Here is a 26,275-nt window from a genome sequence, read left to right as displayed (position 1 = left end):
TTGGGAAGGGATAATGCTGAATGACAGCTGATGTTCTTACTTAAGCCGGGCCAAGCCACCCTAAAACACAATACCACAATTGTTACAGTGGAATTCGAGAAAAGGGTTGCATAATGGCTCAGGTACAATTTCATCACATGGGAATGAGGTAACTGCTTAGGCAACACATACACTTACAGTTCCTGGCGTGTTTAGACAGCACACACGGACGGACATGGTACTTGCGCTGACAGAAGCAGCAAGGCGATGGAAGCACGGGCTTTAATTATTCTGAATTTTTCCTATTTTATGTCTCTTCTGGCACTGGGATCTTGCATTCTTGGGGCAACTTTCACAGACACATGCCTTGCAAATCCTGCTCAAGGACCTGCCCAGCCTCTCTTTAAAAGATTAAAAAAAAAAAGTGATCTAGTTTTTCAGGGTTGCTGGGATTCCATAGTTCTCCCTCCTTCCTTCTCCTCCTCTTCTCCTCTTCAATGACCATCTACAGAATTTATTATAAGCAATTACACATTTCAGAAAACCATCAAGAAGGTCACAAGATTCTAAAGTTCTACTTCAAACATACAAATGAAAGAATAACATTTTGTTCCTCACAGGGGTCAACTAATGTCTCTGCACTGCTCACAAGCAAGAGACCAACACATGCATCTCTCTCATTGTGGTTTCCCTCTCATTGAACATAGAACATAGAATTATAGGGCTGGGAGGACCTCAGAGGTCTTCTAGTCCAGCCTTCTGCTCAAGGCAGGAGATCTTATACCATCCTGGACAAATGGTTGCCCAGTCTATTTCTGAAAACCTCCAGCAATGGAGCCTCCAGTTTATCTGACCTTTCTTTAAAGCCAAGTTAGTGGTCGTGACATCTGGTGGAAGAGAGACCAGGTCATTTGGCGGTAAATCCCACAGGTTAATTATGAACTATAAGAAGAAATGCTTGCTATTGTCTGTTCTAAATCTCCTTTATTGAAAGATGTCTTGATCCCAACTGCATGGAGAGAGAGGGAAAAAAATCTTTTTCTCCGTGTCGTACAAAGCTCTACACATCTGGATTATGTTCCATCCACTTGCCTTTTTTTCCCCCCAAGATCAACAACCCCAAACCTTCTAGATTTTTCTCATGAGAAAAGTGTTATAATCCCAAACACTTTGATTGTACTGTTTGGCGATTTTTCCAGTTTTATTGTATCTTTATAAAAGTGGCAACTAGAACTGTACACTCTAGTGCAGATGTGGTTATACATTTCTGTAAATTCATTACATGGCTTGCCATTTTATTTGCAATCCCTTTTTCTTATTAGCCATTTGTTTTTGTCCGGAGCTGTTTCATCCTGAGCCAACATCTTTATTGACCAATCCCTGATCATCTCCACATCCTGTTCTTGATTACACAGACAGCTCTGATCCCATCAGTGTATCCTGAAGCTTTTCCTTCTAATGCAACATCACTTGACCCTTACATAAATCAAACTACATTTGCCATTTGATTGACCATTCAACCTATTTAAAGACATTCTTTTTACAATCTCTTTTAATGTCATTTACATTCCCTCCCCCCCCCGCTTCTGTACAATCCTATCCAATTCTTGGAAATGGCCTAGAGAAATCCTTGCAGTTTTCCAGAAGTGGTTTGCCATTGTGTCATTCTTAGGGCTGAGAAAGAGTGACTGGCTCAAGGTTACTCAGCCCAGAAATAAAACTAATCCTCAAAGCCGTCTGTTAACCATTTGTTATTGTATTTAACATGCAGAAAGTCCATAAACGATTTCCAGTTTATGGTCCATAAACGCTTTCCAGTTCTTATGGACTTATCTAATCCATTATCTCTAATCAGTACAGTTAATTTCACCACATCCCAATTTAAAAAAAAAATTCAACATGCATAGCTTGCATTGCCTTGTTGTAAAACATTAACTTTCACCTGTATCATGACCTCCTAAACACATTCTAGCTGATATTATTCATGCCGCTGACATTCACAACATAGTTCTCATCAAAACTTAACACTGGGTCTGAGTTACACCCATCCTTGTTTCATCATGACTTTCAAAAATGTCAGTCAGGGATGAGAAATGTTTGAAGATCGGGAGGAGAACCCTGTAGTATTTAACAAGCTAAAGAAATGAGAGGCTGCGGGTGAGACTTTGCTGACTTCAGACTTTAATTTAAGGAGGACATGGACTGGAACAGCTGGATGTACTAAAGAAGGACCATAAAAATGGAGAAAAACTGGAAAACGAAGGAAGGTTGAATGAATTTGATAGATGAACATAGAGAAGGGATGTCCCAAAGTGCTTTCTTTCAAAAGGCAACTGGACTCTTGTTTTTCTTTGAAGATGTTGCTCTTCAGCTCTGACTGGATGGTGGGGAATGAAAAGATGTAAATTCCTTGCAGACAGCTGGTTATTTGCATTCTTCTAGAGAGTCGTTGAGGCCACTTGGAGGTTTATCTGTGTTGTCAGGATCACCTGAGTGGTACAAAGGGATGTGAAGCCTTCTTGGAACTGCTGAAAGGACTGTGTTGTAGATTGAAGATAGATGATGTCATATCCCTACCTCTCTGTTGACATACATGGTCTCTTTGACCCTTCTTTCCTCACCATCCAGTCAGAGCTGACGAAGCTTCTTGGATGACAAGCGAAACGTCTTCAAAGAAAAACAAGAAGATCCAGTTGCCTCTTGAAAATGCACCTTTGGGACAACCAGGACCTGAGTGACTGAGAATCTCCATAGACATAGAGAAGGGATGATGAAGATCATATCTGGCGTGGCTTTATTCAGAGGACCAGTGTACTGTAGTGGCAACGCAAAAGACTATTATAATTTCAAGGCGTTTAGTGACATATTGTCCTATCCCGCTCACACTGGCACTAGCCACAGGTATTAGGCATCTTTACTGAGCCCCAGATAGTCTTCCCCAGAAATTCCCCATGCCAACACCAGTGTAACTCCCAAGGAATTCAACAGTCTAGTCCATAAAAAAAAACCAGAGCAAATCCACAGGGAAAAGGCAAGTCCACAAAGCAAAAGCAAGTCTAGAAGGCACATTCAGAGTTCATGGTGGCTGGGGAATTCTGGGAATTGGAGTCCACAAGTCTTAAAAGTTGCCAAGGTTGGACCCCACCCTGCTCTACTCAGTTCAAATGAATTCATTTCATGCCATTGAGAGTGACCATTTCTTAGGACCTTGGGAGAAATGCAACACAAGCCAAGAAGAACACAACGTTGGAAGCAACCCGGAAGGTTGCTATTTATATCCCAATAAACTGGGGTGGTTTTCCACTCACTGCTCAGGTTGCTGATGCTTCTGCCAAGGGATTTTTCCCATGGCCTGTTATTGGATCCTTTTAAACTAGATATGAAGCAATAAACCTTCATGAGAACTTGGGTAAGAAGAGAAGATCATTTGCCATAAGCCATAATAGATCTTTCCCTCTATGAGTTAAATGAATGTTGGGCTGATCAGGGCATGGAAAGAACGAGTTTCAAAAAATAGTCCCTTTTGATTTGAGGTTCTGCCCTCTCTTCCTTCTCATCTCGGTGGCCTTCAAACTGCTTGGGAAATCAACCTAAACTATTCTGATGAGACAGAATAGAGTAACACAGTTGGAAGGGATCTTGGAGGTCTTCCAGTCCAGCCCCCTGCTCAAGGCAGGAAACCTTATTCCATTCCAGACAAACAGTTGTTCAATCTCTTCTTGAAAACCTCCAAGGCAAGCCCTTCCACTGGTGAATTGTTCTCACTGCTAGGAAATTTCTCCTTAGTTCTGTATTGGGTCTTTCTTTAATCATCTGCCGTCCGTTACTTCTTGTCCTGCCCTCAAGTGCTTTGGAGAATAAGTTGGCCCTCCCTTCTCTCTCTCTCTCTTTTAAAAAAAATATATTTTATTGATTTTTTTTTACAATAGCAATCTTTAGTGCTTAGTAAACCACGTGTTGTCTGGGTTCATATATTTAAAAACAGGCAATCATAATTAATTTCTATAATTCCATAATCAATATATTAGTTAATGATATATTTCCTTGATCTTCTCTTCTTCCAGTAGTTTTCTCCTTTGTCAACATTAAACGAATATCATTCTTAATACTTTCGATACATACGAGGTTGACTATAAACATTTTTCTTGTGTTCTTGCGTTCAGATAACAATAACATCAACATATAACATCTTTCCTGATCGACTTATGTTCCAATTGTATTTGTACAAATTTGTACAATTGTATTCCCCTTATCTCTGGCAGCCCCTCAAGTACAGGCACGCTGCTATCCTATCGCCCCTCGTTCTTCTCTTCGTTAGACGAGACAGACCCAATTCCCGCAACCGTTCGTCATAAATGGAACAGATGCTTTTTTTAGTTTCTCCAAGGAAAGAACTGAATCTTTGGAATCTGCTCAGCACAGAGCGGCCCTTGTTTTCTGCACCTTCTTCACTGTGATTTGTTCAAATATAGCTGCTGTCCCATATCACGGCTGACCTCTTCACGAGAACAAGCTTTCCTTTATTCCAGTAATGCAACTAGTTTATTACAAGAATGCTTTCACTCTCTTTTAGTCAGAGTGAGAAAGTGAGAAACTGTTCCTTGGAAACCAAGTCCTCAACGAGCTCTCTGGGACTTCATTCAGACGGCCCATTAGAATGGGATTAGTACATGTAGGAATACTACTGTGGGGTCCTTGGTGCTCTCTGGGCTTGATGGTTTTCTTGCAGATGTTTCATTGACAAACTAGGTAACATTATCAGTGCTAGAAGGGAGTGGAGTTTGGGAGGATCTAAACCAACAGGATTCTGAGCTATTGTCCCTTTAGTGGCTACACTTTTGGGGAGGAGCAGAAATCCCCTTCAAAAAAATTGCTCTTAAATGGTATTAAAGTAATACTTGTAATTGCTTTTCCCCAAGTGAGGTTAAAATAGACACCCCAACATTGAACTGGAGAAAATTGTGGATACATTAAAAAAAAAAAAAAATTCAAAGAGGACGAAAGGAAAGGAAGAAGCAGGAGAAAAAAAGCTGGTTATCTTTTACTGCCACCTAGTGGCACAATGTAGGAAAGCAGTAAGCATCAGAGATAGCACTTTGCACTTAGACTTATATACTGCTTCACAATGCTTTACAGCCCTCTCTAAGCGGTTTACAGATTCAGCCTCTTGCCCCCAACAATTTTACCGATCTTGGAAGGATGGAAGGCTGAGTCAATCCTGAGCCAGTGAGAATTGAACTGCTGGCAGTGGGCAGAATTAGCCTGCAATACAACATTTGATCATTGTGCCACCATGGCAAGAATGGAATGGAATAGAATAGAATAGAATAGAATAGAATAGAATAGAATAGAATAGAATAGAAATAGCCCTTAGACTTATATACTGCTTCATAGTGCTTTACAGTCCTCTCTAAGCATGTTTACAGAATCAGCATCTTGCCCTCAACAATCTGGGCCCTCATTTCGGAAAGATGGAAGGCCGAGTCAACCTCAAACTCCTGGCAGTAGGCAGAGTTAGCCTGCAATACTGCATTCTAACCACTGCGCCACCACAACTCTTCTCTTCAAGAGTCTTCCAGGGTGCCCACTAGTTTCATGTGTTGGTTGGAATAAAATGCCTCTTACCATCTCTACTTGTTCACTAAGATACCCATTCTGCTATGTGCAAAGAAGAAGGAAAAAGAAGAATAAAGAATATTTGTGGAGCAGACCAAGGGAACTTGATTAAAAAGGACAGACACGTTTTTGAGAAATTGCAACTTTACTCAACATCTGCTTGGTCTGAAGATAGCAGCAAGTCAAATGAAGGGGAAAGGCCTGGTGTAAATAAACAAGGAACAGGAAACGGCTTTGAGCAAGGTCTTGAAGTTGCTTCCAGACCAGCAGAGCTGGTTGACCTGACTCTTACCATATTGTCTTTTATCTTAACACTATTTTACAAGAACTAGAGCATAATTCAAACACTGTGAACTCCACTCTTATCCCAAGAGAATGGCCGTGGCTCCCTTTTGAAGCCTAACGTGTGATTTTTGGAAAGACGCGTCACTTGATTATAATGCACATCCAATTCTGCCCTGGGTCCCTTCACTGTTGAAAACGGGCGCAAGGCTGTTGGGGATGAATCCATGTTGTCTGCATCCCAAACTGAAGCGCAGATGGTTCTTGGAGTCTGCAATGTTTTCTGGGTAAATCCGTTCATCCTCCCTCACCATCCGAAGGGTGTCCATCCCAGAGTGCATAGTTGAAGTGTAGAGTTTGAAATGAACACCCCAAATATGACTGTTTTTCACACTTATGACTGTTGCAGCAGCATCACTATGGTCACGTGATCAGACTTCCGTTGCTTGGCAACTGACTCAAATTTATGATGGTGTCCTGGGGTCCTGTGATCCCCTTTTCGGACCTTTTGACAAGCAAAGTCAATGGGGAAGCCAGAGTCCCTTCACCACTGTGTTACTAATTTAACACAGTGTTTCATTTAATCATGAAGGTCGTAAACTGGGACAAAGTTCACTTAACGACTGTCTCACTTAGCAACAGAAATTTTGGGCTCAATTGTGGTGGTAAGTCGAGAATGACCTGTAACCCACAACTCAAATCCACACCATTAATTGTCACATTATCTCAGGCTTCCTTCAGCAGCCAATAAAAACACGATGCAACGTCATTACCATAATGTCATTTATTTGATTAAAATACAGAAAGGTAAACTCTGGAAAACTCTTCAAGTCAGAAAAGAGAAAACGTGACGTGTACTTCTCACCAAAATGCACACTTAACGCTTCCAATAACTCTACCTTAAAAAATCAGTTGCATTATTAAAGAGATAAAACACCTGAGAATCACTTTGGAAATATAAAATATCCCACCAGAATATCCATTCTGGTATATTAATTATCAAGTATCATAGGCATAAATAGGCATCCCAAATGGCATAGGAATATCGAGTATTCTTAGGACAGTGTATGATTTTTAAGGAAAGCAACACCATTTCACAGAGATTGCACGAGCTTAAGAAGGAACTTGATTTCTCATGAAAATCTAAAAATTCTCCCCGATAACGATCAGATTTAACTACACAGTGACTGAATAGCCTATAGCAGGGGTCTTCAAACTTGGCCCTTGCCTGGCTGAGGAATTCTGGAAGTTGAAGTCCACAAGTCATAAAAGGGCCAAGTTTGAAGACCCCTGAACTACACCACTGCAAATGCAAGAAGGTGTGTGTGTGGGGGGGGAGGATAACTCCACCCAAAGTGATAAGAAGTCAGTTATTCCATGAACTTTCTTAGCTAAGAAACAGTTGGCTAACAAGCTTAAAGCTAAGCACAAATGTCTTTATTAGAGTCCTTGATTTGCAACGATTTGTTTAGTGACCGTTCAAAATTACAGAGGCACTGAAAAATATGACCATTTTTCACACTTACGACCATTGCAGCCTCTCCGTGGTCATGTGATCAAAATTCAGACGTTTGGCAACTGACTCATATTTATGACGGTCGCAGTATCCCGGGGTCACGTGATCCCCTTTTGCAACCTTCGGACAAGCAAAGTCATTGGGGAGGTCAGATTCGCTTAACAGCCATGTTGCAGACTTAACAATTACAGTGATTCACTAAACAATTGTGTCAAAAAAGGTTGCAAAATCGGCAACAGAAATTTTGGGCTAAATTATGTTCATAAATCAAGGACTACCTGTATACATTTTTCATTGGCTATATTTACATAATAGACTGTTAATTAACCAACTGAATTTATCCCAAACATACCATCCTAGGGGATCAGCAACACATAGTAGTTATCGATGAGTAAATATTGTGTAGACAACAAATGCTGGGTTATCTCCCCAGCATTTAAGAACAGGCCAAATCTAAGATCCAAATGAAATGATAGTTTCCAACATCCATAAGTAATCATCAGTTTGCTTGGAGGAAGTCCCTTCATAAGGAAAACAGCACTGTTTCCCAAGCCATGTTGTGTTAGCCACACCCTTCATATCAAACTTCTAATGATTTCAAATGATGGCACTCAATTTCCTTATGCCATTTAACAAGAAATCAACTTCACCGGCTTGAAAAATTACGGAGCTGAGGATTATTTTCAAGAAAAGCTACACAATAGACTGAATTTATTCTTCATGGGTTGAGAAGCATCGACCCTGCTACAGTCCAATTATTCACAGCTTTTTGAAGCCCAATGCTCTTCAGATGTCAGCTTCCAGCTTGCTGGATGTCCTTTGCCAGCATCTCCCAGAATTCCCCACTCCTTCGTCATGCCACCTGAGGAATGATGGGATGTCCTGCGAAGGAGAAGTCAGGCTTGGTCTCCTAATCATCCTCATCCTCATCCTGGTGCCGGTATTTGAAATGGACCACCGTCATGAGGAGGCCACCCAGGATACAGGCAGAGCCCAGGACCAAGAAGGCAATGCCCAAGAAGGGATTCTTACCCCCCATCCAAGAGAGGGTGCTCAAGATGACCTTCTTGGTACCGTGGAAACCCAGCACGGGGTAATTGTAGCTGATGTTCAGGTAGTATGTGCCCGGGGGCAGTGCCCCCGAGAAGTTGTCGTGGCGGATGCGGGCGTAAAGCTTTCGGAAAGTGGGCAGGGCAGCCGTGCGCATCCAGACAATGAATTCCTCATTGACAAAGCCCGTGTTGTTGACGTCGTAGGGGTCCAGCTTGCAGACCTCCCGGGACCAAAAGGGAGGCTTGGCCGTGCCGCTGAAGGCCAGGCACAAGCTGTTGTTGACCGGCTCCGGGTTTTGGAACTTGACGTTAGTGTCGGTCCACCAGGAGATACCCCGCTTATCCAACGTCACGTTGGCCAGAGAGCCGTTCTGCAGCTGCTGGTAGAGCTCAAAGGTGTCATTGAAGAGGCTGTTGGCCACCGACCCGCAGGGCGCGATGGGCAGCCCCTGGCTGTTGTACTGGTAGGGCTGGCACTCCTGGAAGGGGTGGCGCAGCGCCCAGGCGATCCCGCTGAGCTGCTCGTAATCTCGGGAGATGCTGTAGCGCCGGTTGTTCTGGAAGTAGTTGGAGAGCTGGTAGTAGAGGCAGACGGGCAGCGGGAAGGCGGCGGGCAGCTGGAATTTCAGCCAGCACTGGCAGGAGGGCACCCGGCGTGGGTTGCTGCTGTTGGTCAGGCTGGCGCAGCTGGAGCAGTTGGTGCCGGGGGCCCCGGTGTAGTCCAGCTCCAGCTCCTGGATGCCCGCCGAGGTGAAGTGAAGGCCCAGCCCGATGGCCAGGAAGGCGAGGCCCAGTCCGAAGAAGAGCGGCAGCACCGTGCCCGCCGACAGCAGCGGCTGCCAGGCCGGCAGGCGCTGCTGGGTGAAGGCCGTGTTGTCCGGCCGGTTGTGCAGCGGCGGCGGCGCCTCGTGGAAGGCGCGGCTGACATTGTAAGAGCCCGAAGCCATGCTGCCCTCCGGCCGATCCAGCGCCGCTGGCCCCGCCGCCCTGCCCCGGAGCCCGCGACCGCGCCCTCGGAGTAGCCCGAGCCCGGAAGCCGCCGCCAGCAGGGACAGGTGGGCGGGCCGCGGCGGCCTCTCGCGCGCCTCAGGTGAGGGCGGCGGTCTCGGACAGGTGGGCGGGGACGCCGCCGGTTGGGACCCGCCCCTCCGGCCTCACCTGCGCGCCGGGAAGGAAGGCGCAGGTGAGTCCAGGGCTCAGGACTCGTCGCCCCGCCCTCACCTGCGCGCCGGGAAAGAAGGCGCAGGTGAGTCTGAGCCCAGCAAGAGGCGTCCCCGTCCTCCCATCCGGTGGTTTCGAGCCGGGCGGGCGGACCTTCCAGGTGGGCCGTTCCGACGGCACTGGCTGCCCCCTCCCGCTGGTTGCCTGAGGGCCGCCGGGGCCGGCCTCTTCGGTGGCGGGTCCCTCTCTCGGCTTTCTCCATCCCATCGTGGCAGAGAGGGAATCCCGCCTTTGGGAGAGGGTTCCCCCCCCCCCGCTTGGCAACCTGAAGACGCCTGGACCTGGGAGCTGAAGCCCCCGCGTGGCCTTGAATTAATGAATGCAAGTAATTGTTCGGGGGGAACACTCAGTGGAAAGGCTAGCCTCTAGAAGTTGCTCCCTCGCTGGAGGTTTGCAGGAAGAGATTCGACCACCGTTTGTCTGAAATCTGATAAGATTTTCTGCTTGAGCAGAGGGTTGGACTGGAAGACCTTCAAGGTCCCTTACGACTCTGTTGTTCTCTAGTCTGCTTTTGGAAGAGAGAAAAACGGCCTTTCCGGCTTGGCCCTCCGCCTTGCACTTCCTGGCTTTTGTCCTCCGACCATCCAGTCTCCCAGTCTCCCCCTTCCCCTGGTCCATCTTGAGTTTATGGATCAGGAACAGGGTACCTATCTTAAGATTTGGTGCTTGGAGATGTCAGGGACCCTGCAATACCCAACGGAGCCGCCAAGGGGCACTGTGTCCTCTAACTTCCCCTACGTTTTCCCCATTGTCAGTCAATATCCCAGCCAGCCCCACAGGGACTGCCTAAGGCCCTAATGGGGAGGCTGCAGCGGTCATAAGTGTGAAAACCGGTCCTAGGTCACATCTTTCAGTGCCGTTGTAACTTCACACGGTCACTAACTGAACTGCTGTAAATGGAGGACCACCAGTACCGAGGACTGCACCAGCCTGAAGGAAAGAGGCATCTAACACCTGGTAAGGCAACAGCTGCTGAAAATGGAAGTGGAACACCTGGTTTTAGCTGTGGGCAGCCCAGCCACTTCAGAGAGTAACCTCAAGGGAACAGAGGCCTTGACTGTTCTCTGTCTGCTTTATTTAGATCCCCTGGGGTGACAGGGGTTGCCTGCAAAGTCCCAACCTGTGGATCAGAGGGAAAAAAAGGAAAAGTGGGATCTGCCCCAAATATTGCAGCATGGGAAGCATCTGTTCAGAGACTTGGATGGCTTCCAGACCCATCTTTTATTTTTTTGAGAGGCCCTTGGTGCTCTCTGAGCTTGCTTGTTTTCTTGCTGACATTTCATTACCAAACTAGGCAACATCATCAGTGCTAGAAGGGAGTGGTGATTTGTGAGGAGAGGAGGAGGACGACGACTGTGGGGTCCTTGGTGCTCTGGGAATTTGGTTGTTTTGTTGCAGGCATTTCATTACCAAACTAAGCAACATCATCAGTGCCAGGAGGGAGGGGTAGTTTGCAGTGATGTTACTTAGCTGAATAATGAAATGTCTGCAAGAAATCAACCAAGCTCAGAGACCACCAAGGATCCCCCATTTCATCCCTCAGCTGCAAATATACACTTGGGGTGTACACTTGGAGAGCAAGCAACTAAATTTCCTTTTTAATGTGTGCCGTTGTGCCCACAGTAAAAAATGACAATAAAGGTTATCTAATATCTAAATATTCCCCTCTATCAGTACCTCATTTATTTTTTCATCTCCTTTATGTCCGTCTTTTTTTCTTAATTAAAGAAATTGAATACTTGCAGGAGTCTCTCAAAATCTGGCCATAATGGGACAAAATTCACTTATCAAATGTTGTGCTTAGCAACAGAAACGTTGGGCTCAATTGTCATCATAAGTCAAGGACTGCTTCTATAATGCAGCACAAACACACTCCCTTTCCCTTTTGGGTTGTCGCTTGTGTGAGAGAAATCCTCACAGTGCAGTGTGGCTTTTAAAAATCCCCTCCGGCAAACAGCTTCAGGATTGCATCAGCCACTTAACCTGGGCCACGCTTCCTCTCTTGCACAATGTGAAACCAGCACCTGGTTCTATCCAGAAAGGCAATGTCACACAAGGCTGCAAATTACAGGCCGTACCTTGAAATGCAGGTAACTGTCTCCAGGAGAATTTCTTCCATAAACCCATAACAATTATATCACTATGGCCTGGGAATGCTTCTGAACAACATGCAGCTACGCTTCCTCTCTGCAAATCTTGTGGTTGGCAAAAGATTTCTGCTGTTTGGTAATGCCAGCAACCTACTGGAGAAGACCATTTTTTTTAAACTAGCAGAACTATTATGTTGCTAGGACAGTGTTTCTCAACCGTGGCAATTTTAAGATGGGTGTCCTTCAACTCCCAGAATTCCTCAGGAAAATGCTGGCTAGAGAATTCTGAGAGCTGAACTTCACACACCTTAAAGCTGCTGAGGTGTAGAAACACTGGATTAAACTGTCATCTAGTGGGACGTTGCTGGTGTGCCTTGTCTGTCATGACACCCACACTCTGGAATGATTACTGGATAACTCCCAGCCTGATGACACTCTGATAATCGTTAAAAATTTGGTTGTTCTCTTGGATATTAAACAAGGTGATCGCTGAACCACTCTTGAATAGGATTTTGGCAGATCTCTCTCTCTTGGTACTGTCCATGAATTTATTATTTTTGTAATTATAAGTCACCCAGAGTTGAAATAAATAAACTAATAAGAATCTCCCCTAGTAGGAAAATGGCAACAAAGTGCTCAACAGTGAGCAAAAAAGCAAAAATAAATAAAGATCTAAGGTGGTTTTAATGGCTTCCTCACTTCGAAACATTCAATATTAAATGTTATTTCTTATCTCTTGAGTTACTATTTTGATTTCTGGCTCATTTGACTGGAGAAAGATTTTACAAGATCCACAAGACTGAAACTGAAATAGTTAAATTGGTTTCTGGCATAGAAAGTGGATGTAAAAACTAAATGAAACAATAAGTTGCTCCACTCTTATGTAACTGTTAATTGCTCTGATATTGTGTTGTTTTCTTTTATGGGTTCTATTTTTTTTCACTTTTTAAAGCACTTTTTATGTGTACCTTTTTTTTTCTTTCAAAATGTTCGCATTAGCATTATAATGATTGAGATCCTTTCCTTTTTGTGTTATTTTTATAAAGGCAATTAAAAATAAATAAAAAGTTGCCCGGTTCTTGCTTCAGCTTAGAATGATGCAATTATTTCAGACTCGCCTAACAAGTTCACTCAGCCATTAATTCTCTGCCAAGGACTCAAGATACCTGGCTGAAAGTTACCATTCCAGATTTGTACATGCCAACACGGACAGAGATCTACAGTCCTGTTTCTCAACTTTGGCAAATTGAAGATGGGTGGTCTTCAACTCCCAGAATTCCCCAGCCAGAAATGCTTTAGGGCTGGCTGGGGAATTCTCGGAGTTGGTCCACCCATCTTAAAGCATGCTGCCTGAGGAATTCTGGGAGCTGAAGTCCTCTCAACTCACAGCATGCTGGCTGGGGAATTCTGGGAGTTGAAGGCCACCCATCTTAAGGTAGTCCAGGTTGAAAAGCAGTACTCCAGACAATAGAAGTAAACTAATCCTCTCAGGATTTAAACCTGAGAGGTAGGCAAAAAACCAGGCCAGAATCTGCAAAAGTCCCAAAACAGGCCCACAGCTTGCAGCGTCCCAGGGACAGAGCTCCACATATCCGTTCAAAGACGACTCTCAGCTCTGGGGCAGGGGACGGGGGAGACCATCTGCATTTGCCAGTCTATAGAGGAGGATTTTCAAATGCAAATGAGCTGAGCTTGGCTCTAACACCTGAGCGAAGGAGCTTAACAAATCCGGTAGATAAAGTAGGAAAACATCAGCTACAAGTAGAACAGATAGGAACATGGAGATAAAAGGCTGAGATAGACATTTACATATTAAAGTAAATAGCAAATCCTTGTCAATGTAAAATGAGATGAAGACTCTAGATTAAAATGAGGAGGCAACTAGAGAAACAATGGGCAGCCTTAGCAGGAAGGTTGGAAGTCAAGCACAGGCCTTTGATTTTGTATAATAAAAGAGCTTTTGTGGGAGGAAAAAAAATTCACCCTTTGTGCTTGTGATCTGTACCAGATTAAAGAAAACCCAAATAGCATTAGTTGGGCAATATGAAATGTTTGAAGTGGCTCCCTGGTTAAAGATGGTTAATTTATGTGGGTAAATTAAGGGATGGAGCACAGTGTGACTGATACCTTTTTTCCTTGGGGCTTTCTTCATTTGCCCCAAATAGATGGGTCTCCCTTTGTGTGCCTGTGTGTGTGTCAATGGGCTGAGTCTTATTCATCCGTCCATCCATCCATCCAATTTCTTATGGCTGCCCAACTCAATCAAGGGACTCTGGGCCCTACGATTGACCAAGGTCCTCTAATTTCCCCTGAGAAATAAGAACTGGGAAGGTTTTCCTCGTCTTCTCTAATACTGCATCCAGTTTTGCTCACCACATTGTAAAAAAGATGAGACCTTGGAAAGAGTGCACAAAAGAGCCACAAAACGATTTGGGGTTTAGAGATTAAAAGATATGATAAACGGTTGCAGGACTTGGGTATGGCTAACCTAGTGAAAAGAAGGACTAGGCAATGATGGGATACATAAAGATACTTGAATAGTGTAATAAGACGACTTCCAATATTCTTCTCCGTCCCAGTTTCCAGCTGCCAAACCTCAATTTAAAAGCCAAAGCTGCCAGGGTTAAAGAGCTAAACGCTGCAAAACAGAGCTGTTGCATTCATTTTACACAATGTCCAAACGCAGCACATTGCAATTTAATGGGACTGCCTGGCCCACGCCTCGTTTTAAGGCAAGGGCTGCATTCCCACCACACAAGCAACCTAATTTTAGTTTAGCTTTGATTTCTTATGGGAACGCAGCAGCAACAGTAAACACGGTTACGAAATGCGGAAGCCTGCAGAGACTGTGGACTTCAACTCCCTTCCACCCCTGCCGACCAAGCCAGAGGCGAGGAATTGTGGGAATGGTAGTCCAATAGGGGACGATGTGTGCCGTGTACCAACCAAGCTCAACTTCCCGCCTCCGGATTGACAAGCCCCTTTCGACCTCCTCCCGCCCTATCGCGTCTTCTCTTCCATCCTTTCCCGCCAGCGGCCTCTCCTGATAGGCCCACGTCTGACTCGAGGTCGTTCTGACGGCCAATCCCCGGCGGCCACAGCGACGTCGCGACAATGCGGAGGCGTGGCCTGAGCCGCCCGCGAGGCTATAAAGGCAGCCGTCGCCGCCCCAGCGCCGCTGTCGTCGTCGTAGAGCGAGAAACGCTTGTGGGGAGTTGAAGGGTTCAGAGGCCGCAGAGGATATGGAAAACCGGCAAGCCGAGGAGGAAGCGGCGGCGGCGGCGGCGGCTGTGGACGAGGTCGGCCTCGTCGTCAAGAGCCCCGCTCAGCGCCACCCGGACCTGCTTCTGTCGGCCCGGCGCTCCTGGAGCGTCCGGCGCCTCAAGGCGGAGCTGCGACACCTTCACCCGGATGAGCCGGTGAGCTCTGAAATGCGCATGCGCATTCGGCCAGCCTCTCTCTCTCCCCACTTCCCTTCCCCTTGCGCGAAGTGGAGCCTCCTCGGATGGGCGCAATCTATCCAACTTCGGTTTGCTGGCTGGGGATGGCGTGCCAAGATTTGTGGGCCTCTGGGTGGGTTTCTAGGGACGGGCCCGAGGCCGAAGGCTGGCCTAGCTGGCTGGGGCTTGGGAGGAAGCGGGTTTCGAAAGCCGCTTAAGCGCCTTTTCCTGCTTTTTTTTGGGGGGGGGGGCTTGGGCGTCCTTTCCTTCCCCATCGCCGTTGGGACAGTAGAGTGGTGCGGTTGGGGATGATGGGAGTTGTCCCCTGCCGGCATGGAAGCCCTTTGGACCTGGCTAAGGATGGTCTCTTGAGTCTCCTCCCCAGCCACCCCGGTTGGCCTCCTTGCCAGGTCAGAGGATGGAGCTCTGAGCAAGTGCAGAGTGCCTTTCCTCTATTGGGTAATTCAGAGCTTTCAAAGGTTGCATTTGAAGAAGAAAAAATGCGCAGTTCCTTGCAGGGTTGGTTTATTCCAGTGCCTTTCTGAACATGCACAGAGTGCATTGGCTCTGGCCCAGGATTCAGGGCAAGGCCTTGTTTTGTTGGTCTGGAAAAAAAAGGAGTTCCTTGCATTGTTGATTTATTGCCTTTCTGAGAGAGAAGTTGCTAGGCAGGCAGGAAGTTTTTCTCCATTAATTCTAGGAAGTCGCTTTTCTCCAAAATGGCTTCTGTTCCAGTTTGTTGAGGATTTCCTGGTGGCCTCCCGTCCCAGGACTAACCAAGGTCTGACCCTATCAGCCCCTGGAGTTGGGTGGCCTGTTCCAAATTTTAAAGGAATTTCTCAGTCATTCCTGGCACTGCCTGCTATGCTCACCAGAGATGTCCCTTGTGTATTTTGAATTTTCTCTTTTAAAAAAATCTGAGTAGTGGGCAAGGATTTAGCCTGATTTTTTTTTACCCCTTGTGAGTTAGGTTTGGCTGTAGAAGGCGTTCCCCTCCCAAAAAATAATAAATAAAAATCCTTGCTATGTGGGTTGGCTCTTTGGGGAACCAGTCTGATCCGTTTTTCCTGCAATATTTTCATGGAAATTGTTAATATTGTTTAGCATGATGACATTTCACTGGGCGTGTTGGTATTTGGAGAACAATTAGTGGAACAGCTTGCCTCCAGATCTTGTGGGTGCTCCATCTCTTAAGAAGAGATTGGACAGCCATCTCTACAAAATGGCCTTAGAGAGTCTCTGCTTCAGCAGAGGGTTGGACTAGAAGACCTCTAAGGACCTTTTAATCTCCGTTATTCTATTTGTCAGATCAGAACTTTCAATATTTCCTTGTGGTTGCTGGCCTCTTGCTTGTGAGAATTGTAGCTTCAGGACACAAGGCCAAAGTGAGATGCTTTCTCCATACCAGCAATCAGTACATTTATTACAAAACATTTATAGTCTGGGTCATCTGATTGGAAAAAGAATAACATTTTGTCCTTTGCATATTTTTATCTGTTCATTTGCAGTAAAACTCCCCATATTTCCATTTTTTTCCCCAAAGCATCCTTCTGTGAACAGCTTTGGTTGCTTGCTGTTGATACTCAGAAATTTTAGGCGTCTTTCTAAAAGTTAGTGCTTAAAGTAGAAAAAAATATATAGTTTATGGCTGCTTTTTTGTATCTTTCCTCCTACAAAACAAATCATTCTGACTCGATTTGCTTTGCAAAGCAGATGGTGCGACTGAGCCAACTTGGCAGTATTTTATTTGTTTAAAGATCACTCAAAAGGAGAAGAGGTTTCGGTACAGTTTCATAATGTTTGTGTGTTTCTGTATTTTGGAAACTGTCTCCCTTTGCCTGATACGGACAAGGCTAAATACTTTGGCCATTTGATAACAAGATAAGAAGCCTCCATTGGAACTGCCTACATCTTGCCTGCTGGAACAGGAGTAAAGGCAATAAAAGTTTTCTTTGTACAGGAAAGGCAAAGGAATGAAAGAACAATCTCAAAACAATGCAATGGGTTGTGGTAAGATAAAGTGTCCCAAGACTGGGTGGTGCCTGTGACCTTCCCTGGCTTTTGGGAAGTTATTTTGCAGCAACCCTCATTCCCCAAGGCCGCTGGTGATGTAGGCTGGGTGGTGCCACTCAATGTTGCTCATTGTCCATCTATTTGGCCTTTTGGCCTTGCATGCCAGCTAGCCCCAATGACCTGCAACGTAGCCTGTTGATTGTACAATGGGGTGTTAGGATTTGACCCTTTCTGCTTTGAGCTTGTGCTTAGTCTTCCGCCCAGGGATTTCTCTAGAGAAGCTTGGAGCAGGGAAACGTGTCTTACTCTGCCCGTAAAAGTGCCAGCACTACAAAACCAAACGTGCAGAACAACCAGTTCCCCAGACTGATAGCCTCCACATGTTTTGTTTGTTATTTTTGTGTGGGCTTACTTCTCATTGAAAAACGCCTGGTTGGAAAAGGCTAGTAAAAGCCGGTCTTTACATCCAGAATTCTTTACATCCAAAATAACAGCAGTGAATCGCTAAGGATAATAGTGCCTCAGCTTAACGACAAAGCATGGGGTTATCTGAAGGTTAAGGGTCTTATTGAAATCTACTATGAGCTGCTAATTAATGTGATCAAAAGAAAAGGTGGCATGATAAAGCTTCCTGAAAGATGTCAATGATTAACATAAATGCCTACAAATTTGGCCTTAGGCTGGTAATAATTGCAAAAGCTTGATATTCTCCCAAGCTGTTCTGTCTTACCTGGCTTCAGAAGTGCCTGGCTGAGGAATTCTGGGAGTTGAAGTCCACAAGTCATAAAAGGGCCAAGTTTGAAGACCCCTGATACAGGGGAATAGATAACAAATCTTAAATAGCTTCCTTTAAAAAAAAATGTTGCTCTCTAGAATATATTGAAACTAGTGTCTTTATTTACAATCAGCTCCTTCTGTAAACGCTTCTGTGCAATTGGCATTTGTTGCAACGATTTAACTGATCTTTTAAGCCTATTGATGAAAGACCCAATATCTCCATGTGCAACTACAGTTCAGCCACGGATGAAACAACTGGAATCCAGCTCTAATCTCATTCAAAAGGGAAACATTTACCTCACGAGAAGTGACCACAAGGTCATTGCTTAGCCAGTTGTCCAGAGTTCGGCTGTTTATAATTTAAGAACAAGAATCCACGCTTGCACATTTACAGGAATGAGGAATCTTATTCTTAAAAAAGAAAAGAAAAAAAACTCCACCATTTTAACTGCTGTCTTTTTTCACTTCAAAGCCTGAAGACACTCAGAGGTTGATTTATTCTGGAAAGTTGTTGCACGACCATCTTTTTCTGCAAGAAGTCCTCACTAAGGTACGTGGCGTTTGACCTGCTAGCCTTGCTTTCAGCAGTTAATGGAAGATCAAGAAAATGTCTCCCCTGAGTTCCCATTTGAAGCTTTAATATGCTTTCTGTTTCAGCAGGAGACGGTTCACGCTCTCCATTTGGTGTGTAACTCCAAGAATCTGCCCAAGATGCAAGGAACTGACATGAAGGTATTGAGAAGCGATCCTTCGAGATGTTAGCTTCTCACTGACTTTTATCATATATTTTGTGATCTTGGCAAGATTTTTATATTGTACCGACCTGTTATGGGGATTTTTCGATGGAGGTGGGGACTGATGTCAAAAGGCCCAGCGGATGGCTGGATGTAAGTTCTTCCACAGGTGAACCACCTGAGGGAGGCTTATGTTTTCTTGATCAGCAGTACTAAGAGGAGGAAATTGGGTCTGTAGGAAACCATTCTAGGACTGTTTCTCAACCTTGGCAACTTTTAAGAGGGGTGGAATTCAATTCTCCTGGCTGGCTGGGGAACTCTGGGAGTTGAAGTCCACACATCTTAAAAGTTGCCAAGGTTGAGAATGTTCCAGGATGTAGGAAATCAGACAACACCTCACAGAAAGCCAGAATTAGTTCCAGTTTTGGTTTATTGATCACAATGGCCCAATTTCCATGTTGTGCAACCTCAGGAAGGCTTCCTGGCTGTGTTTGGCTTAGCAGGTGAACAGAGCCGTGATTCTATAGGTAGAATTGGGGATGGAGGTTCATTCTCCAAGCTTGTGGGTTGATTTCCGAACATTTCATTACCAGTCTAGGTAACATCTTGAGTGGAGTCTATCAGTGTCAGTATTCTTCTGTTTATAAGGGCTTTGTGTGGTCAGTCAAGTGAGGCTCTTGTGATGGAGGTGTGGGCTGCATCCTTTCCTCATTACCTTTGCTTTCCCAACAAGATGGAATCCTTTGCTTTACAGCAGGGGTCTGCAAACATGGTGGCTTTAAGACTTGTGGACTTCAATTCCCAGAATTCCTCAGCCAGCCAGTCCACAAGTCTTAAAGCTCTGCTTTAGAGGACTCTGGGTGGCTGTGAAATGGAGGTGAATACTCGGAGCAGACGTTTTGAAGCCTGTTTTAAAATGCAGCGGCAAATTCCTTTTGTTTTAGGTGGCTGAGGCCAAGCAGCAGTCCACTGCATCGGGCCAGAACCCTTCGGATCTTCCCCCAGCGTCTGCTCCCAGCCAAGAAGAGGCTCCCCCAGGCCCGTCTGTGACCACAGAGGAAGCTGCCACAAGGTACGTTTGAGCATCCAAATTCTTATTTTGGGGTCGAAGAACAGAAGCTTCTGTGATTTGACAGTGAAGATTCTCAGCCATCCAGGTAGTCTTGTCTAGAAGTGGAATCATAGCAACTGGACTTTCCTTTTTTGGGTTGGAAACGGGTCCCGTTGCCATGACTCAACTTGCAGTCGTCTGTGATTTGAACTCCAGGCTTGGTAACTTTGTGGACACATCCATGTTGTTTCCTGGCCTCTGTACAGAGGCCTTCTGCTTGCTTCTGGGACGTCTGTTTGCCTTTCCAAGCTCTGGGATTTCATTTTTTTTTAATATCCCATCAATGTCTCAACTGTGTTGATGAAATTGGCTAGTTCTTAAGCGCTTTCCTTCCATGAACAAATGGAACAAGCTGACTGTAATGTTACATTTTGGAGGCAGGTGGTGGTGGTACAGAAACCGAAATTTTTCGTTCAGAAAGCTGACAGCATTACTTTACAAAAACCCTTGCTGAAGGTTTTAAAGGAGGGGGGGAAATACAGGAAGTCCTCGCCTTTTAAAGATTGGTTGCTTAGCAACTGCAACAGACCTATCCCTCCCCAAAAGGGACTTAGGGTCCAGCTTTGAAGTTCTGACATAGTCTTCCCCCCCCCCATGCAATCACATGACCACGCTGGGTGCTCTGCAGTTGGCTTGCATTTAACAAGGTTTGCAGCACCCCAGGTCACTTGACCATGATTTAAAATGGTTTGGCAGGAAATTGGCATTTACTTCACATTTCTGCCAAAAAACAGCCCCATAGCCCAACGATGGGCCTGCTTAACAACCACCACAAAAATGGTTGTAAATTGGGGTCAATTCAGTTATAGCTTGTAACTGGAAGACTGACTGTAATGGCCGCATTCTGTCTCCTAAACCAGATCTCCGATGAATCAGCACCCCTTTCCAGCTGTGAGCTCCAGTTACTCATCCTACACAGCATATCACATGCTGCACCTCTGGTTCCATCAGTTTTACACAAGGCAATACTACATGCAGTAGTAAGTTTCATGTTTACTCTTTATGTCTGAAGTTACACGCTAAGCCCATGAAATTCAATGCACGTTTTTTTTTTAAAAAAAAAAAAACACACCCTGATGATATGAAGCTGTCAATACAGGTGAACAGCATCAAGTGTTTTGAGAATAGGTGTCCGCGCTGGCTTTATAATAACCGAACCAAAGACTAACAGAAAAGATGACAGCCAGATAGAGACAATATACAAAAAAGAAAAATGATAATTAAAAAAAATCAGACTTGATAAATTGGCCCGTGTGGCAAAAAGTGGTGTGAAAGTCATTTGGACCGAGCATCTTTTAGCCACAATTGTGGTAATGCAGAATTTTGCAAGTTTCATACGGATTCCAGGAGGCCACTGTTTCTCAAGACCTGTGGACTTAAAATTCCCAGAATTCCCCAGCCAGCATTCCCACCCACCCCCGAAATTTTATAATTTAGGGTACATTTCTATTTCACCAACCGCTGTCCTTGTGCGGTCAAGCACTTCTAGCCACGCTGTTCTTTCAGCACGAGAAAAGTGTCTTGGTGTCCCATTTTCTCTCCAGCATGGCTGCCAACGCTCATTCGGGCGACTTCTCCTCCGCCAGACGTTCCCAGGAGATCTCGGTGGCTCCGGTGGCCCCCGCAGCTCCCCTTCCTGGTCCGTTCCCTGCCGAGAACCCCCCCGTGGATCAAAATGCCCCCCCTCAAGCCAACCCCGGAGTGAACCCCAACCTGCGCATGAATGCCCAGGGAGGGCCCCTCATGGAGGAAGACGAAGAAGTCAACCGCGATTGGCTGGACTGGCTCTACTCGGCCACCCTCTTCTACGTCTTCGTCAACATCGTTTACTTCTACTCCAGCATGAGCCGGTTCCTCTTGGTGATGGCCGGCACCCTCCTCATGTACCTGTGAGTCCGCTTGGGCTGGGCTGGGAAGCCGGTGTGTGTGTGTGTGTGTGTCTGTGTCTGTGTCTGTGTCTGTGTCTGGTTCCTGCATAGGGCTTGAATTCACCTCCAGGTAGTCCTCAACAACAATTCTTTTAGTGACCGTTCAAAGTTGCAACGGCACCGAAAAAGCGACTTACAAACATTTTTCACGCTTACAACCGTTGCAGCATTCCCTCCATAGTCATGTGATCAAAATTTGGACAATTGGCAACTGATTCGTGTTTATGACGGTTGCAGTGTCCCCTGGGGTCGCCTGACCCTCTGACAAAGTCAGTGGAGAAGCCAGACTCACTTAACAACCGTGTTTACTAACTCAACCACAGCAGTGTTTCGCTTAACAGGTGTGGCAAGAAAGGACGTAAAATGGGGCAATGTTTCACTTAGCAACAGAAATTTTGCGCTCAGTTCTGGATGTACATCGAGGATTACCTGTATTTATGACGATTGCAGTCTCCCAGGGTCATGGGATCACCTTTGGCAACTTTCCCCATTGATTTTGCTTAATAGTTGTGTTAATAACTAAACAACTGCAGTGATTCCCTTAACAATTGTAACAAGAAAGGTTATAGCAGGGGTGGGGAACCTGGGCTCTTTTATGACTGGTGGACTTCAACTCCCAGAACTCCTGAGCCAGCATGGCTCAGCTTGGAAGCCTCTCCCTTTCCCCTCAGCATAGCTGGCTCGGGAATTCTGGGAGTTGAAGTCCACCAGTCATAAAAGAGCCAAGGTTGCCTGCCTACCCCTGGGTTATAGAATGGGGCAAAACTCAACTGTCTCACTGGGGTTGATTGTGGTCATAAGTTAGGACTACCTGTATTCGGAGGAAATTTACTAAAATCAAGAATATTTGACTAGGCTGGATGTCTGGAAGCCTGCTGGAAAGGGCAGTGGCTGTCCACGTCTGCGTCAAATAATAGATCCCCCTGTAAAAGTTAGAAATTGATGGTGACTCGAGGCTTTTGCCTTTCTAACAGACGTCTTCCCTTCTTAGACACCAGGTTGGCTGGTTCCCTTTCAGACGAAGGCCAGTCCAGCCACCGCCGAACAACATTCCTGTCCAAGCCGCTGTTAATCAAGATCAGAACAACAATTTACAACAAGTAGGTTTCATGCCTAAAGGAAAGTATCATAAAACTTTGCTTTTGAGAATTAACCTAGAGCAGGGGTGGGCAACTTTGGCTCTTTTATGGCTCGTGGACTTCAACTTCCAGAATTCCTGAGCCAGCATGGCTCAGCTTGGAAACCTCTCCCTTTTCCCCTCAGCATGGCTGCAGTTTTTGCAACTTTCTGACAAGCAGAGTCAATTCGCTTAACCGTTTCAGAGTCAATTCACTTAACCGTTTTTAACTGCAGCGATTCATTTAACAACTGTGGCAAGAACAGTCGTAAAACGGGGCAAAACTCACTTAACAAATTTTGAGCTTAGCTTTGTTTGTAAGGCAGAGTTCCCCAACCTTGGGGGGGGGGAAAGAAGGGATGGTTTTGTAGGGGGTGAACAAATGGGTGCGTGGGTGTGCACTCATGAACTCCTGTTGCTTGCGCGAGTGGGGGCACGAACGCTGGTAACGCTCGTGCAAATGGGGCTGCACACACACAGGCACACATCAGCCAGCCACTCAGGCGGCCCGATGACCAATAGCCCGCAGCCCAGTAGTGGGTCAGGGCCCACAGGTTGGGGACCCCTGTTGTAAGGCACAGCCTACGTTCAGGATGTCAACATAGGATGCTTGCAGGAATTTTGCCTAAAGTCAACCAAAAGAAAAAAAAATGTTCAACTTCAGCCTCGTTAAACCATGCCAACTGTTGGAGACTCCTAGGGGAAAGTATCCGTGTAATTAAACTTTGTTTCCCCCCCCCCCATCTCAGCAGGAGGAGAACCCAAGAGAACAAAATGAAACGGAGAATTCGGAGGCCCCAGGCGAGATCCAGCCGGCCCCAGCCATTTCCTTCATGAGCACAGCTTGGCTTTTCTTTAAGACTTTCTTTGCCTCTCTTCTGCCAGAGGGGCCTCCAGCTGTGGCAAACTAACTGGGCACATAACTTCCTCTTTCTTGACTACCGAGGCCGGTCCGGACACGAGCTGGCATGCCCAAACGTGGCCACGGATGGTTGGGTGAAAGAGGGCGAATGTAGACTTTGACGCTAAAGACAGATGTGGCTGAAGGTGCAACGAGGTGATGCTAGCTCAGAGCTTCACGGACACAAACAATAGATCACTGAAGCCATGGCTTGAGGGCGGTGTGACGTTTTGTACCTCGGCTGTCTTGGGGGCCAAGTGCAAGAGAGGCAGACTCCTTCTGCCAGGATCATTCGATTCCATTTAGAGTGGATCTCATGCTTGCGTGCACGGAGTGTGCAATCTTGCGCAACCAGCCATATTAGAAAAACCGTGCAGGGGAAGTTAATGCCAAAAATGAAGAAAAAGCTGGGCTTAATTGCTGACAACACGTGTAAAAGATAAGGTGTAAATAGCTTGCCACAGAAGGTAACAGTCAAGCCTATTAATACTACACAATGGGCGAGGAACTATACGGCCCCTTTACGACGTGCGGACTTCAACTCCTAGAATTGGCTCTGGAATTCTGGGAGTTGAAGTTGGCAGGTGGTAAAGGGTCCATAATTGCCCACCCCTGCTACACAGTGTAGCCAAAAGTATTTTCCTAGGCTTCAAGCACGAGCGGGTTTCCTATTTTGCCAATTTAGTAAGTCGAGAGAAGGTCTGGAGGCGTGTCTTCTGATAGATCAAGTTGCAAATATGACTTCTTTCAAGCCGCTTTCTATTTTGCCAGCAGTCTAGTTAATCTGTAAGTTCTTCTTGTCCTTACATTTCAAACTTTAAAAAAAAGAGAATGAGATTTGTGTAAAAGAAGATGGTGAACAATCCTTCCCTCCCTCCGTGCAGATTCTCAGGCTGATTCCCTGCCTATTAGCTATACATAATTGTGAATTAATAGTGCTTTCTGGGATACAAATTTTAAAAAATGGATCCAATTTTGGTCTGAATCTGAAGTTGGGTGAAGCATAACTCCGTGAACTGGAGGCGCTTACACTTGGAAAAGAAGGGATATTTTGTCGGTAACCTTTTCCCCTGAGTTTGGATAGTCCAAATCCCAAGATGGGTCGAGGGGGGGGGTAAGAGGATCCCCCAAAATTACTGCAGCTGTTCATTTTACACGTAGAAGTTTTTGAACCCAGGCTGTGATATTTCTAGCATCTTATAATCAAAAGGTGGTGTGGATGTTGGAAGCTGCAGTATAACATCAGAAAGAATGGGAGTTGCCACTACACAATCGCTGAGACTGATGCAAATTAAGTATGGTTGTGATGGCCACATCTCACCTGTAGATGCCCAGAGTGTCTCTGGAGGGGAAAAATATCCTTTAACACCTGCATTTAACTTGGACATTTTAGTACAAGCAAAAGAAAATTACTTCTTTTGGGTTCTGATTAATTGGTCTGCTTATAACGCTCAAGATTATTTTTTTCCCCCCACTTAAGCCTCTTTGCCTGGAATTGCTAGAATTGCATTTTTCCAAAGTCATTCTTTTCCACTCAGGGATTATTTTGCATATACAAACATTTTCCCATCTCTGTGTTTGGATTTCAGGATGATGCTGAAAAGGTGTGTTTTCTCTATTGTGGATTATAACCTGGATGCTTTCTGTTTCTATCTACTCAAATTTCACAAGGACAGTCACATGATGGCTGAACTTTTTTTCTTGTACATTATTAAACAAAGGTTTAATATATTGCAGCTTAATTTTATTAAACTGAGATTGTTTGCAAGTGTTTGGGAATTATTGCATTGATAAGACTCAGACTTCAAACAAAAAGGGAAGCTGGCATGTCAGCAGCTCCTCTAATCCTCTAATCTTACATAACTTCATAGAAAATAAAACTGTCCATGGTGATATTTGGAACAAAGATAAAAGTGGGGGGAAATATACACAATAGCCACCAGTTTTGTAAATTGAAAAGACTCCAGGAATCATTTTGAGGGATATACAATATATTCTCAAAATCATAAATGTCTATTGTCTTTTAAACCTAGGGGTCTTCCGCTCTGAAAAATAAAATACTGGAGTTGCATAAATAATTGTATGATCTGGATCTGGATCTTTCTAGTGGGTTTTGTCTTTGCCAATTTACTGGCATCCTTTTTCAACTTAGTTACAAATATACGATCTGTATGCAGGTAATTCTTGACTTATGACCATAATTGAGCTTGGAATTACAGGTGTAAGTCAGGCCTGTCATTAAGCAGGTCACCACATAACCGCTCAATTTTGTAGCCACTTTTGTAGTCAATTGCAGTGAATTCATTGTCTGCAAAGATCATCCCCCCCCCCCCCCCGCCCCAGGACAGAACAACAGTCTTAAATGTCTGTTGCCAACTAATTGGTTGTGAGTTGAGGACTACCTGTGGTGATTATGTTAGATTTAAAAATGCAGAGCTAAAATCATAATTGCAAGCTTTTACCGCTAACAAAACGAAACTTTTGTCAGTTTTTCTTTG

The 26,275-nt window shown here is 45.2% G+C and overlaps 2 protein-coding genes across 6 annotated transcripts; one reads left to right on the top strand and one right to left on the bottom strand.

Annotated features, from left to right (window-relative positions):
• Positions 1 to 7,556: 7,556 nt before the first annotated feature.
• TMEM30B (transmembrane protein 30B) lies at positions 7,557 to 9,563 on the bottom strand. Its single transcript, XM_039353787.1, has one exon. The coding sequence runs from the start codon at positions 9,390 to 9,392 to the stop codon at positions 8,304 to 8,306; it is 1,089 nt and encodes a 362-aa protein (XP_039209721.1). The 5' UTR covers positions 9,393 to 9,563; the 3' UTR covers positions 7,557 to 8,303.
• A 5,360-nt stretch (positions 9,564 to 14,923) lies between these two features.
• On the top strand, positions 14,924 to 25,852 carry HERPUD1 (homocysteine inducible ER protein with ubiquitin like domain 1). 5 transcript variants are annotated; one of them, XM_039353785.1, is made up of 8 exons: positions 14,924 to 15,175; positions 18,459 to 18,536; positions 18,644 to 18,718; positions 19,665 to 19,792; positions 20,692 to 20,811; positions 21,376 to 21,720; positions 22,734 to 22,859; positions 23,629 to 25,852. In XM_039353785.1, the coding sequence occupies exons 1-8, from the start codon at positions 14,999 to 15,001 to the stop codon at positions 23,711 to 23,713; spliced, it is 1,134 nt and encodes a 377-aa protein (XP_039209719.1). In that variant the 5' UTR covers positions 14,924 to 14,998; the 3' UTR covers positions 23,714 to 25,852. The 5 variants fall into 5 exon arrangements, with proteins under 5 accessions (XP_039209719.1, XP_039209718.1, XP_039209717.1 ...); XM_039353784.1 differs by having other exon boundaries at positions 23,626 to 25,852; XM_039353783.1 differs by having other exon boundaries at positions 22,751 to 22,859; positions 23,629 to 25,545.
• The last annotated feature ends 423 nt before the right edge of the window (positions 25,853 to 26,275 follow it).

This window comes from Crotalus tigris, unplaced genomic scaffold (assembly GCF_016545835.1).
Source record: "Crotalus tigris isolate CLP2741 ecotype Arizona unplaced genomic scaffold, ASM1654583v1 scf7180000018525.42219311030:4301911, whole genome shotgun sequence".
NCBI classification, from domain to species: Eukaryota; Metazoa; Chordata; class Lepidosauria; order Squamata; family Viperidae; genus Crotalus; species Crotalus tigris.
This window is presented reverse-complemented; position numbering and strand designations above follow the sequence as displayed.